Raw genomic sequence first — 15,637 nt, 5'->3', positions numbered from 1 at the left:
TACAATAAAAGTATAGTTTCTTTATGAAAACATTCCAGTAGTGAACAGCCCAACACATGAAAACATTAAATTCTGGAGTGTCAGGTACTTACATATCTGCAGTTCATGATTCTTTGTAGTACCTGTATTTAGAGTAATTACACATCACCATCCTGGGACTAAAACAATCTGTTGAAACAGAAACATCAATACTGCAAAAGGACAAAATGAAACAACCTAAATGTAAAATAAACTGATGAAGATAACAATTAGAGCTTCGCTCCACAACAGTCTTTGGTTTTTCTACCTAAACATGAATTAATAACTGGTTAGTTTTTGCTTGTTCTCATTAGGAGATACGTCACAGTTTCACCACAAATGACTTTTAAATAAAGTAAATCTAATAGAAATGATTTGAGTTGAGCAGATCAACACTGTAAAAACAAGATTTGTTTAATCACATCCACCCAGACTTCTAGCAGAACTGTGCAAAGCAGTGACATTAAAACATTTCATTTTCCCTTTAAAGGTCTTTTGACTTGATTACTTACTGAAGGAAACCTCATAAAATGGAACTAGATTCAAAATAGATTTTTTTGGGGGTGGTAATCGCTTCTCAGATAAAGAACCACTGGCTAATTACGCTTTAAAAATGTGTTGAATTATTGGGCATTTTGGGAGCAAAACATTTACATAACTTAACAAGAGCTACATGATTCATTGACAGGCACTTAGAGAAACACGATCTCTTATAAAAACAAGAAAATGCTACTTGACTAAACTTGCCAACCTTGATGATTTAAGACTGTTTTTGTTTGCAGCTGCATCTGTGATTAAAAAGCTGCTTTTAAAGTTATTTAAAGAAATTTGAACGCAGTGCAAATTCTGGAGATTTTGTAGTTCGACTGCAGTTTCAGTTGTTTGTTGGCGATTAGAGATTAGGGATGTCACGATACCAGAAATTTAGTAGTCGATACCAATACCAGTGAAAATCCACGATTCTCAATACCCAATTCGATACTAGGGTAAAAAACAAAACAACACTTAGAGCTTCTGTTAGGAAGTTAAACAGCTCATAACTCCCTCTCTAATATCTGTTTTAAATTGCTGTGAAAACGTCTTCACAATATTACATTTGAACACATCACGATAACTTTCAAATTTTACCTTCGCCTAATACTCATTTTTACTGAATAGAGCTTGAAGGAATCATAACGTAACTCAATGCAACCTCTGTACGTTAGCCGTTAGCTCCGCAGGACCGTGTCGCCCTCGGGCTGCTAATGCTAACTAGCTTCCGTCCTGCCTATTTCAACAAGGATTTGTTGCTCACAACGTAGTATTATCAGGGAAAAAAGGGTGCGTCGATAGTGAGATTACTGCGGCACTGTAGAAAAAAAGAGTACCGTCACGTTTTCTGAATTTTTGCGTCGACTTGGTACCAAAGTATTGATTCTCGTGACATCCCTAGATTGTATGGTAAAAATTAGTTTCAGCCACAGTGACTGTTTACCTACAATCGCTCAGAGGGCCTGTCTTCTCTTAAAAAAACATACTCTCGACATTTGTCACCTCACATCCTGGAGGTCACAGGTCTGATTGGGGACACTTGAAGACTTGAAGACATGTCCATGGTGTCGCCTAGACTTCCACTTGTGCATGCTGGAATGCTGCAGCCATTCACCAACCTAAACAAAGAGAAAATGGTTTGAACAATGAAAGAATTAAAGGCTAAAATTATCAGAATTAGGGCAAATAAAATGTGTCTGTAACATAAAATTGAAAGCTGGCATCAAATACGATGGCGTCTAACATACTATACTATGTCTTAATTATGACACTTTTCAACAAACTATAGTATGACTTTTTACCACATAGTGTACTATGACTTTATTCGTGACATTTTTACGACATACCATACTATGACTTAATTTCATCAAATTTAACGACATTATGACTTTTTTTTCACTAAATTTTTCGACATACTATGACTTTTTCAAGAATTTGTTTTGACATACTATTCTGACTTTTTTTCTTAAAATTTTTCAACAATCTATACTAGGATTTTTTTTTTGCGACATTTTTACGACATTATATACTATGACTTTTTTGTGACATTTTTACGACATATTACTTTTTTCCCAAAATTTTTCGACATTATATACTATGACTTTTTTTCCATTACATTTTTCGACATACTATACTTATACTTTTTTTTGCAATTTTTCGACATTCTCTACTATGACTTTCACGAAATTTTTCGACATAGTATACTATGACTTTTTCTAGACATTTTTACGATGTACTAAAGTATGACTTTTTCTTTTTTACATTTTTCAACATATTACTTTTTTCCCGAAAATTTTCGACATTATATACTATGACTTTTTTTTCATAAATTTTTTTGACAAACTCTACCATGACTTTTTTGTGACATTTTAAAGACATACTATAGTATGACTTTTTTTTTTTTTTTTTACAGTTTTCAACATATTACTTTTTTTCTAGACATTTTACAACATACTATAACTTTTTTTTTTTTTTTTACATTTTTCAACATATTACTCTTTTCCCGAAATTTTTCGACATTATATACTATGACTTTTTTTTCATTAAATTTTTCGACATTATATACTATGACTTTTTTTTCAGACATTTTTCGACATATTATGCTATGACTTTTTTTTTTTTTTTTTTTTTTACATTTTTACGACATACTATGACTTTTTTTTTTTTTTTTACATTTTTCAACATATGACTTTTTTCCTGAAAATTTTCAACATGATATACTATGACTTTTTTTGTGACATTTTTACGACATACTATATGACTTTTTTTTTTTTACATTTTTCAACATATTACTTTTTTCCCGAAATTTTTTGACATTATATACTATGACTTTTTTCAGACATTTTTCGACATATTATGTGATGACTTTTTTTTACATTTTTACGACATACTACTATGATTTTTTTTTTTTTTTTTACATTTTTCAACATATTACTTTTTCCCCGAAAATTTTCGACATTATATACTATGACTTTTTTTTCATAAATTTTTTTGACAAACTCTACCATGACTTTTTTGTGACATTTTAAAGACATACTATAGTATGACTTTTTTTTTATTTATTTTTTTTTACAGTTTTCAACATATTACTTTTTTTCTAGACATTTTACGACATAATATACTATGACTTTTTTTTTTTTTTTTTTACATTTTTCAACATATTACTTTTTTCCCGAAATTTTTCAACATTATATACTATGACTTTTTTTTTTTTTACATTTTTACGACATATTATGTGATGACTTTTTTTTTACATTTTTACGACATTATATACTATGACTTTTTTCAGACATTTTTCGACATATGTGATGACTTTTTTTTTTACATTTTTACGACATACTACTATGACTTTTTTTTTACATTTTACAACATATTACTTTTTTCCCTAAAATTTTCGACATACTATACTATGACTTTTTCATGATATTTTTTGACATACTATACTAATACTTTTTTTCACAATTTTTCAACATAGTATACTATGACTTTTTTTTTTTTTTTTTTTTTTACATTTTTCAACTACTTTTTTTTCAGAGATTTTTCGACATTATATACTATGACTTTTTTCACAAAATTTTTCGACATACTATACTATGAATTAATTTCATCAAATGTTTCGACCTACTATACTATGACTTAATTTCATCAAATGTTTCGACCTACTATACTATGACTTAATTTCATCAAATTTAACGACATACTGTACTATGACTTTTTTTTTCCCGAAAATATTTCGACATACTATACTATGACTTTTTCTAACAATTTTTTTTTCAAAAAAAAAAACTTTTAATAAAATTTTCCAACATACTTTATGATTTTTTTGTCTTTTTTCATGACATTTTCCAACATGCCTTTTTCATAAATTACTTCGACATACTTAACTATGACTTTTTATACAATTTATTTGGACATATTATACCGTGTGTTATGACATACAATGACTTTATGACATGTTTGTGGCATACTACTGTGACTTTTATGGTATATATACTACCACTCTGTCATAGTATGTCATAAAAAATGTCATAAAAAAGTTGACGGACAGACAGACAGACATTTTATTGATCCCGACACGCCCAGTAACTCAAAACAAAACACTGATACACAGGAACATAAGAATAAGATTTAAAAAATAGATAAAAACACAGCAGTGAAGTGACAGTCTAGCCAAGTCAAGATGATTAACAGTGCAGGTATTGCAAATGTAAGGTGATTAAAAAGTAATTAAAAAGTAAAAAGAGTGCAAGAATAAATATTACTGTGGAAAATATACAGTGTAAAGAAATTCAAAAGCAAATTCTGCAAAGGTTAACATAGCCAGTAACTGACCAGCAGCTCCAGCAGTTAAATGTCAGAATCAGAGCCTTATGGCCTGGGCGACAAAAGACTTCTTAAGTCTGGCACTGAAAATACTTCTCTGTCTATGTGACATGCAGTTTATTTAGGGTCCTTCTCTCTGCCACTGACATAAGGGAATCAGCTCTGTGCTAAACACAGAGCCAGCTGTCCTCACCAGCCTAAGTACACCATAGTAGTATGGCAAAAAAGTCAGAGTAGAGTCATAGCATAGTGTGCGTGACGGCCTTTCTGCTTAATGGGTTTGCTGTTGCTGTTGCTGTCAGTAAGTTGAAAAATGTGACGAAAAATAGTCATAGTATAGTATGTCTAAAAATGTCACAAAAAAGTAATAGAATAGTATGTCGAAAAATGTTACAAAAACGTCATAGTAGAGTATGTCTAAAAATGTCACAAAAAAATAATAGTATACTATGACTTTTTTTCACAACATTTTTCGACATACTATTCTATGTCAAAAAAGTCATAGTATGGTATGTTTAAAAATGTCATACAAAAAGTCATAGTATATTATGTCGAAAAATGTGTCGAAAAAAGTAATACTATAATATGTCGAAAAAAGTTTAAAAAAAGTCATAGTATCGTATGTCGAAAAATGTGACGAAAAATAGTCATAGTACAGTATGCCATAAAATTGTCATTTTAAGACCCCCTGTATAAAATATCTTCTCATACAGTAGCTTTAAAATAATAGTGCAGCTTACAGATTAACAGAGTCCAGGATCCCCGTGTGCAGAGCATCGCCTAGGCGTGGTTGGAGGCGTCGGGGCATGGCTGAGTGTGTCTGTACGCCATGATAAAACACGACGACTGGTGCCACCAGTAAAACATCAGGACCAGCAGCAGGTGCCACACCTGGTGACTGGAGCCCAGGTAGTTCAGCTGACCTGCAGCAACATCACACAGGTGGAAATAAAACCAGAGTCTAATAATTAGACTTTGGCTACATATTACTGACATACAGTATTGTCTGTACTGTATGTAAAGACAGTTTCTAAAAGGTTCTTTAACATTTGTCTTTTATAAAACGGTTACTTTTACAGACTTAAATCTAGCAAATGAGTTAAAGACTTAAGTATGACTGATGTGCATAAGGGTGTATTTCAGGTATTTTGTGCAACCCTAAGATTTTCAAGACCTGGAAAACACAAGATGAGACACACACAAAGTGAAAAGTTGCTTTGAACAACAGAAGAGATCAAAATGTAGTCTCACCCGGGAAGTAGCGTTCAGGAACTTTAGAAACGTAGAAAATGAGAGCTAATGCAGCGATGAAATACATCCCCAGGATTCGAGGAACAAAAGCCTGAAGGGAAGAAATATTCATTTAACCAATGTGTGGACAAAACTAAACAGCAGCTACAAAACACAAATGACTCTTTATCCTGCTAAGTTATTAGTATAAATAACAATTATTAGATACAATTAAGTCTAAATATTGGCAAGTTGTTTATCTTTTAGAGACTGAACGCTACTGAATATGGGAAGAAAACTTGAAAAGAATAACAGTTACACAGTTGCATAAATATTAGGGCTGTCAAAGTTAACACTAATTTCTTTGACACATTAACGCAAATTGCTATTTTTAGGTTGTAGCGACTCAGTTTTAAAGCTAGAGTGAAAATACTGGTATCATATGAAACTATAAAACCATGTCATACTAGCTTGTCATGAAGGAAGCTAAATAACGCTCCAAAGATACGCTAAATTTTGGCGAGGAAAAACTGGCATGGCTATATTCAAAGGCGTCCCTTGACCTCTGACCTTAAGATATGTGAATGAAAATGGGTTCTATGGGTACCCACGAGTCTCCCCTTTACAGACATGCCCACTTTATGATAATCACATGCAGCCCTAATAAATACTGTAGCTAAAAAACAATGAGTAATAGTAGGAGATAGTACAACATACATCAATTCAACTCAAAGAATCTCTGCCTCCAGATTTTTTTCTAAAACAAATGATTTCAGCTTGAAACTATTGAATGTTCAAACAGCTCAACATCAAATTTCACCTCTAAAAGGAAGTGAATATTATGGTTACTGAGACGACAGTGAGCGTGCTCACCTGGACGAGCTCTGAGGAGAAGCCTCCGGTGATGCAGATCCAGTGGACGGTGGGGATGAGGCCGTATCCGGCCACCAGGCAGAAGATGAGCGAGCGCAGCTGCTTCCACTGCTTGCTGAGGTAATGAGGGTGGATCTGAGCGAAGAAGACGGCCAGGATCATGGCCAGGACCGTCACCAGGTACATCTGCCGCCAGTACTGCAGGAACAGGAAGGTCAAAGGTCAAATCACACCGTGTACACAGTTACAAACGCAGATTCCCTTCCTGTTCACAGTGAACACGTGGATGCTTCTCACTACGTCACATTCCCAATAAAGGGAGAACATGTTAAGGCTTCCGTTTCATTTACATGTTGCAGGTATCTGCAGGTTCAAGAGCTTTGAAAGGCCACAGCAGTCTAGAGCTGCAACCATAGACAGATAATAATCGGCAACTATTTTGATAATAAATTAATCCTAATTTTTCATGCAAAAATGTGTCCGGAACTTGGCGTTCCTTCAACAGATTTCACAATGGCCGCGGTGGCGTCACAAACTTTCTACTTTTACAGCTAAACCGTGCACTACGAGATGATTCTGAAAACATCTGAGGAGAGAAATAGACATTAACGTAACAGAATATTGATTCATATTTGATCAGCGCTGCCTAGTTTGACCGTTTGGTCAAAGTTCGCGAGTGATTGACAGCCGGCTCTCATAGACAGCAGCTGGACAGCAGACCTCAGATCAGCTCTTACTGCTTGTTTTCCTCCGGTCTGTGAAATCCTGCAGATGCCGTTAGGAGCACCGGAGGACACAGAGGAACATGATTTTTTTCAGGTTACCTGTTTCATGTACTACTGTCACGATATAGCGACCGTTTTATAAAATAACTTTTTTTATTATTTTTGCTCCAATCTTGCCTAGTTCAGCTTTAAGCAGCCCCAAACTAAAACCTTTCAAACATCCAAGAAAATGAATTCAAGACCTTTATAAAAAAACAAAAAAAAAAAAAAACAGCGGGAGTATTTAAGTCGTTATGGTTTTCACACTACATGACTGACCGACGATAGGATGTCACACACTACAAGATCTTTCACCAGGAGGAATCCTAGATGTCTCCAGACTACGTTTTGTCATGAAAACATGCGAGGAATACACGGTAAATGACTTGATGCCATACGTGAGACACATTACTGATGTTGTCGTTGGCACATGTTCACAAAATAGTCTGTTTCCACTGGTTTCCACTCTTTTGTACTATTTATTCCTCTGGGTGCAACAACAACTTTGCTCGGTACAGAGCAAAGTTCCTGTTGTTACAGGCGACCCCTCCTCCTCCAGGTTTACTCTCAACCCGTGTCTCGTGCTCTCATTGGCTGTAGCTCGTGGCCGGAGTCCCCGACAGGTCCAGATATTTAGCATGGATCCCAGCAATATGGCCTGGGCCTCCAGCAGTGTGGTGTCGGTGTTGGCTCCTAGCCGGGACCGGCGGAACAGCGAGGCAAAGCTCTTTTGGTGAACCTGCATGATTTTGTCTGAGTTTGATATATCATCTCTGCTTTGTGCCGCCCTGAAGTGTGTCTCTTTTTGTCAAGCTTGTCTGACCTAGCAACAGTAACTAAGGGGGGCGGGACTTAGTATCGGTCAATTGACTGAAAACAAGACAGATTAATCAAGAACAACAATTGTTTGTCGAAGCCATAAACTGCTTTCTGTGATCCAAATCACTTGGTCATTTTCCCTCATTTATGTTTTTTTAAATTAACACCTCAGGTTGTCTGAAGTTTTTTCACGTGTGGGTTTATTTTCTTTGCAAAGGCATATGATGATATAACAAACTTCCTCGATAAAACAGTGAAGATCTATGTACGTATGTGCTAAAAAAAGGTCTGCAACTGTTACTTAAACTTCTATAAGTAAGTGTGCACAGTCTGGACAGCCTCGTCTCCGTCCCTTCTGTCCATTTGTGTGGATGTAGGCCTCCGTCCAGTCACACGTCCTCATGTGACGAGTCCTGCTGAATTTCACAGTGAATAAATTTGCACCAGGAACAAGGCCCCGCTCGGCTCCAGCCAAATTTCTTAAGCTCTCCTCCTAACAGACACCATGTTCTCTTCTCCAAATCTGCATTTCTAAAACACTCTGACGAGACAAGAGTTTCACTGGCTAAATATAAAAATCAGTTTGTTTTTTTCTGTAAGGGACTTGGCTTGCCGCAGGAGTGGAGCCACCCAGAAGCGGAGCCCCAGTCTTGGCAAGGACGGGGGGCCCCCTTCGCTGAGACAGCTCCCAGACTTGCGAACGTCATATGGTGGGGAACAGGAGTGACGGACCGCTCCGTGAACGCAGCCATCTGGTTTGGGCTGGAGCAGATTTCAGCTGCGTTCTGGGGGCAAAATAACCCGGCGCTTCCAATATGCGGGGGAAAGCGAACAGTAAGGAGCACGGCCAAATACTTCAGGAGTAAAAAAAATAAATAAATACGAAAAAATGAAAAGAGAAGCAACCAGGAAGGGAAAAAAGATGGTGGTGGGCGGCTGTCATCAGAGGCTGTTTTCCAAACGGCGAGCGCAGCAAAGGTGTCGTGTTGCTTATTCACCAGGAACAATGAGTCAATCAGCAGAGCCAGACTGTGGGCTTCACTTTAGCTTTATTCAATTACGGCTTCTCAGGCCGAGGACGCTGAGCTAAACCGTCTCCAGGGATGGTTAGACGCTAAAGCGATGATCCGTGCAGTGACGCTCACACATAAACATATTCACATTATCTATAATGTGCATCAAGCTGCAGTGAGTGTAATAGTAAAATAAGCCTCAAGTATCAAATCTCAATGCTTTTTTGGTACCAGTCCAAATGTGTCTGCACTGCAGCATCAAGTATCAGAAACGGTTTGGTACCAAAATATCATCTTGTTTACTTATTCCAGTGTCTCCTCGATATGCAAACAGAGGAAGAGGAGAGGAGGAGGAACTCCCCTAACAGTCCATATGCGAATGAAAGCCTGCACATTCTCCATCATCTGATAACAAGTGTATTCCACCCTCAGTCGGGCCTCCGAAACCGGTACCAACTCCACACTGTGTGTCCGGTTCCTGCGCGTCAACCAGATGGCCGACTTGGCAGAACCATACAAAAGAGTTCACTAGTTTATGCCGGGCTGTCGCAATAACCGCAATATTGATGAGCCAACCGCAAGGGATGACGAGCAACTGCAACAAATGCTACGTTTTCTTTTTTTAGCTCTTTGCAATGGGAGCACCGCGTATTTACACTTTGCTACAAACGATAGCAGCGTGACGAGGTGCTGAGCGTCTATTCTGTGCTAGAGCGCTGCACGTATGTTTTTTATTTCTGGTTGCCGAGGGTTGAAAACTCCACAATGACCAACCGTCACATCCTACATGTCGGCTACAAGTGCTGAACAATAATGGAGGAGAAACTACTAGGGCTGGGACGATACGCCTATCCCCCGATTCGATACTGTCACGATACTTGGGTGGTGATTCGATATGTATTGCGATTTTTTATGTATTTAATTTATTGCCATTTTCGTTAACTTCTTTAGTACCTTTTATTCTTATTTTTCATGCTTCATTTGTGCATAGTAGATGCTCATTTTGTTTCCAAGTCTATCTTATCTAGTCTGATGCGATGACAGGTGAAATAGCTGGTGAATTTTCTGATAAGCTTTCAACATAAAAGAAATAAAAATCCCAAATTGGCACGCAGATATGGAGACAAATCAGTGACAACAAATCAGAGAAGTGAACTGCAGTCTGAAGGTGAACTTACATTATTGCAGTAGAAGGTGTAGAAGACTCCGGGGACGTAGCAGCCCAGGATGCCGATGGAAACCCCCGCGTAGTCAAGCGCCATCCAGCGGCGGCTGGCCTTCTCCGAGCGGTGGCAACAGAACAGGTGATAACCCACCGAACACAGCATACACAGCTGAGGATGGTGAGACAATAAGAGAGTCAGGCATTACAGCAGCAAAGAATGTGATATCCACCGCGAGATAACAAATATTATGATTTAACAAGAGGTGTCCCGTCCCGACCATTTTCATCTCAATATTCTGCCTTTTTTTTTTTTTATAAATAGACCCATATTTTTTTAATTGGACTTGAAGACTCTGGTTGTCGAAGCCTCGTCCAGCCAACTGCTGGACTGATTATTTTTCATTTGTTGAGAAGAACTGCCAATAATGTGGATGAGGTCTGATGTCCTTCTGTAACCACTCAGATTAAGGTAACACCATGCAATTGTCACATATTCAGTTTCCAGGATATTTGGCTAATTTGAAATCACCACATTGCTCAACATAAGGAGAAACCTTGTTGTAATATAATATATAAAACCAGCGCCACCTAGGTAAACCTGGCTAAACATAAACAGACCTGAAATATATTTTGCAATAAATCCTTTTTTTTTTAATTGAGGGAAAAAAAGCTAGAATTTGGTCTAAAAAAGTGATCATGTCTAAAGTTCATGCTTTGTTATTACATAGATGTTTATACTTAAATCTGAAATCTGTAACTATGACAAAATAAATTAAACAATTTGTAATGTGAGATGTATTTAATGTGGTGTTTGAATGACACCAAAGATGACAATATTGAATCCTGCTGTTTATTTGAAAAATCCACTGCAACACCGGGAAATATGGAGGAAGGAAATCAAAAATAGATTAATAAATAAATAAATGACTCGATAAATACATAATTTTGCCATTAAATGTGACAAAAATAATATTAAAAATAAATGTAGGCATTAATTAATTAATTAATAAAATGTGACATAAAATTCTATTTTTTTTATTTTAATTCCCCTATCTATTGTATTTAATTTTCCCTATTTTTTTATTTTTAATATTTTCAATTTATATTTTTTATGTATTCATTCATTGTTAAATATATGCATGTATTTATTTCTGCATTATTTCCCCTTTCCCCCATTTATTTCTCCAAACTTATTTATTTCTGTATTCCTTTCTATATACATATCTTTCTGCATTTCTGCTTCATTATGTAAATGAGGGGGCTATCATGCAACGCGTGTCATGGGGTCAGAGTGCATAGATCGACTATACATTTTTTAAAAAGTTAATAAAAAATAAATAGATAAAAGGGAAAATTAAATAAAATAGTAGATAAGGGAATTGGTACAAACATAAATAAATAAAGAAGCAAATTAAAACAGAAATAATCAATTTATGTCACAGTTTATCAATTAATTAATGCTTACATTTATTTTTTATATTATTTTTGGTACATTTAATGGGATAATTATTTATCTATTTATTGAGTAATTTATTTTTTTCTGTCCTCCATAGGGAAAAGCTCAACTTTCGACATGATGTCATCTGTCTGGCTCAGTCACTGCCATTTTCTCGTCTCTATATTAAGCAGACTTAATTGGCAGCGTTAAGTGCACAAATCTGACCCGACAAGATGATCATCATTTGAGAATAGCTGACTAAGGAGAGGCACGATTACTGTGCTGGTTTTTGTGTTTTTAGTCAACCATACAGAGGGGATTAATTAACACCATATGAACTAAAAAAACATTGTGGATGCCAGCTGTAATCCTAGCCAGAGCACAGCCTTACTGTAATATCCACTAGTCAAAATGTAAGACAACATCCTAATCTAGTCCTGTACCTGGAAGCAGAAGAGTCCAATGGAGTAGATGACGTAATCCTCTTTGGAGGCGCCGATGGCCGGCAGCACCGAGGACATGTTGTACACGCCGACGAAGAAGAAGAGCAGGAAGCCCAACAGATGGCTCCAGATACTCACCGTCTCATTGGACAGAATGAAGAGGCTGCACGGAGGAGAGAACGTTAAAACAGTCACTCAGATTAAAATAATATGTCATTCTCCTCCAAAAAAAATCCTCTTTTACTACAGACTGAGATCAGTAATCTCAACCGCACAGATCACAGCATTTAAATTAAAACATCTACGTACAGATGGAGAACACGAATCATCCACCTCTTCTGTTGTTGAAATGCATGATTATATATACACTGTTTTGCAGTTTTAGTGTAGTCTGAGAAGACAAAAATGCTGATAAAAAAAAAAGAAATAATAAACAGTACATCCTTGAGTCCAGGTGGATGTTTTCACCTGATGTTATATAATTTCCTCCAAGCGTTCCTGAGATATTGCTTTCACAAGAATGGGACGGACGTGAGGTCACAGTGACCATTGACTACCAAAATCTAACATCCTTGAGTCCAAGTGAGAGTTTTTGTGTTGTCTAGGCATTCCTGAGATATTGCGTTCACAAGGATGGTACGTACAGACGGAGAACACGAAAACATAATGCCTCTGTGCCAGCGACAGCCGTGGCCTAAAAATCCCTAAGCTAACCTCTGGAGTTGACGCTGCACTTTAACTTCTATGAAAAGTGGTAAAAACAAAACAACTTCTCATTTAAAGACTAATAAAGTATTTCAACATTAATTCTCACCTTTTGATGCACAGCCTGGAGGGCAGGTAGGCTCTGTATCCATCTGTGATGTAGGGGTTCTCCCTCAGAAACACAGGGATCTGTTCGTAGGTGTACAGTCTGATACCTCGGGGCACCAACACGGGCCAGTACTGATACCCTCCCACCTCGATGTAGTGAGCCGTCTGGGCGCTCTTTTGGGGTTTCTGAGGCATGGCTGGGCCGTAGGACTCTGCTGTAGTCTGACCTGAAGCTGAGAAACAAAAAGTCAGATCAGATCCAATTAAAGCTGCATCTTATAAGACAAGTCTTACTAAACATTATAGCATCAATTAAATTATATTCTGGCTGGTGTAAGAGGTGTTTTCACTGTCTAGTTGAGCCTGAATACAAGTGACACACTTATTGAAGCTGCATCTTTAGTGATATCCTGAAATCAAGTGGATAACCTTAGAACATTTTAAAAGGAAATTTTCATCACATTGAATTAATGATGTCTAATTATCTTTTGATATGTTTAGATATATTTTATTTTCTTCTGTACTGTTTTTTGTATGTATTTCATTGTTTTTATTGGATTGTTTGCTTAGGTTTTTCTGCACATTTTGTGTACTTCTTGTTGTTGTTTAACTTTTGTTGTATTTTTAAAATTATGTTAGTTTAGATCAGGGCTGTCCAAAGTGGGGCCCATCAGATTAGATTTGGCCTGCCAGATGTTAGCAAATTCTTCTTTTTTTTATTAAAGGACCCAGCCGACTTTACTGTCTTTTGGAGGCCGTACCAGGCACGGGTTTATGGTTAGAACATAGTGGCATCATATGAAACTAGAAAACCTACAGTAAGGACTCCATTAGTACCATATCATGTCGTACTAGCTTGTCAGGAAGGAGGCTAACAATCTGAAGCTGGGTTAAATTTTGGTGGGGAAAAACTGGCATGGCCATTTGTCAAGGTGTCCCTTGACCTCTGATCTCAAGATATGTGACTGAAAAGTCTCCCCTTTACAGACATGCCCACTTTATAATAATCACATGCAGTTTGGGGGAAAACATGAAGTTCTTTGAATGCAGTATAAATGTGTTATTTTTGCCTATTCTAAAAATGGTGTATTTTAATATTTCTACATACTGGGGTCCTAAACAGTCTTGGAAATGAATAAATTGCATAAATGAGCCCAATTGTATTCAGCAGGTGGGTTTTAAGGGGCTAACTATGTAAAACATATTCAATTAAGGGAACTTGGGATCCCAGTAACATTTTGCATCTTAATAATACAACAAAATAGGTGTTTAATTTTGGCCCGTGGCCCACTATTAAGTTCCAGTTCTGGCCCTCCAAGGGAAAAGTTTGGGCACCCTTGCTTTAGATCTTTCTTCCTTTTTTGTTATTGTTATTTTTCTCTCCTGGGGTTGGAGGGGGGGTCCTTTGTATAAGCCTGTGGCTTCTTGACCTCTCCTCACACATTTCTTGTTTTTTTTTCATTGACTGGATTTTGTGCAGTTTTATAGATGTGCAAATAAAAAAATAAAAAAATAAAAAATAAAATCATAGCAAAAACTATAGACAAGTCTAACATATAGCATATAGCATGGCTGACTATATTAAATTGTGTTCTGGCTGGTGTAAGAGTTGTTTCACTGTCTAGTTGAGCTAAAATACAAGTGACACACTATTGCAACCTGAAATCAAGGGGATAGCAAAAACTAACATCAGAAAGCTGATTCTCTCCATATTATCTGTATGAAAGCAACCAGATGAGCTAAAATTACTGATCTAACACTAATTTCCTGTTTAAATGGTGCAACCTCAGACTTGTGTTGCGTGTAATCTCATGTTACCCCATCTTATCCTCTCTGATTGTATGGAGAAAAACAAAACTCCCTTCACTAACATGGCAATTATTTAGCCTTGCGTGCTGGCAAACATCCACACCCACAACAACATGGCACAAGAAGAGTCTTTATTAAGAAGCCCCAGGCTTCAAAACATTAATCCAATTAGCATCACCACTTATTAATTAACTTTAATTACTCCTAGGTTGGTCTTTCTCTACCTAACGTAGCGACATATCGAGCATTGTATCACCGATTATAACACACATAACAAGCTAGTTTTAAAAGTTATTATAAGCCGAATAAGTCATAAGAACCATATGAAGTAGAAACTATTTAAAGTTAAGCGTTAGGTGGTGATTAATAGTGTCGTTAACCGAGTTAAACTTAAAAACAGCTGATTTTTCAACGCAGTCTGGCAGCTAGCGGCTAATTAACAGCTTTACAGTCTAAAGCTACTAGAGGCTGTTTAGAGACGAGAAATCAACAACGAGCTCACCTTTCAGTTTGCTGTATGTACAGTTTGTTCCATTCTGTGGCTTATAGTACGAACTGCGCATTAGTGTAGATGTGTTATCATTAATCTAAAGTAGAAGGTAGTTTCAGTCTGACAGAGTTTCACCTACAACATCTTCCAAATCAGCAGTGACGTCATCAGCAGCAAAGGACCCCGCCGCTGAGCCCCCAGAGGACTGCCTGAGTAAAAAGATCACAGAGCCAAACATAGCTGGCTCCACTATAGACCAGTAATGTATAATAATAAATGTCTGTGGGCTCCACAACAACAACAACAACAACAACAAAAAACAACAAAAACAAAAACAACAACAACAACAACAACAACAACAACAAACTCTGCTGATGAAGACCATGAGATGCGGTTGAAAGCGCTGAAA

The 15,637-nt window shown here is 36.8% G+C and overlaps 1 protein-coding gene across 1 annotated transcript; it reads right to left on the bottom strand.

The window, feature by feature from the left end:
* Positions 1 to 1,360: 1,360 nt before the first annotated feature.
* On the bottom strand, positions 1,361 to 15,432 carry paqr3a (progestin and adipoQ receptor family member IIIa). The gene is made up of 8 exons (XM_037779144.1): positions 15,241 to 15,432; positions 12,931 to 13,162; positions 12,117 to 12,279; positions 10,249 to 10,404; positions 6,475 to 6,672; positions 5,623 to 5,713; positions 5,112 to 5,294; positions 1,361 to 1,667 (listed from the first exon to the last, which is right to left on the bottom strand). The coding sequence occupies exons 1-7, from the start codon at positions 15,299 to 15,301 to the stop codon at positions 5,152 to 5,154; spliced, it is 1,044 nt and encodes a 347-aa protein (XP_037635072.1). The 5' UTR covers positions 15,302 to 15,432; the 3' UTR covers positions 1,361 to 1,667; positions 5,112 to 5,151.
* Between the last annotated feature and the right edge of the window lie 205 nt (positions 15,433 to 15,637).

The sequence above is a fragment of the Sebastes umbrosus genome, chromosome 8, assembly GCF_015220745.1.
Source record: "Sebastes umbrosus isolate fSebUmb1 chromosome 8, fSebUmb1.pri, whole genome shotgun sequence".
In the NCBI taxonomy this organism is placed as follows: Eukaryota; Metazoa; Chordata; class Actinopteri; order Perciformes; family Sebastidae; genus Sebastes; species Sebastes umbrosus.
The sequence above is the reverse complement of the archived record's forward strand: the minus strand, read 5'-3'. Positions and strand labels throughout refer to the sequence as shown.

Excerpts from the sequence above, each read along its gene's own strand:
- paqr3a (XM_037779144.1), bottom strand. The coding sequence starts at position 15,301 with ATGCGCAGTTCGTACTATAAGCCACAGAATGGAACAAACTGTACATAC. Across the intron at positions 6,673-10,248 it reads ACACCTTCTACTGCAATAAT|TACTGGCGGCAGATGTACCT; the intron begins GTAAGTTCACCT and ends CTGTTCCTGCAG. Across the intron at positions 5,295-5,622 it reads TCCTGAACGCTACTTCCCGG|GTCAGCTGAACTACCTGGGC; the intron begins GTGAGACTACAT and ends ATGTTGCTGCAG.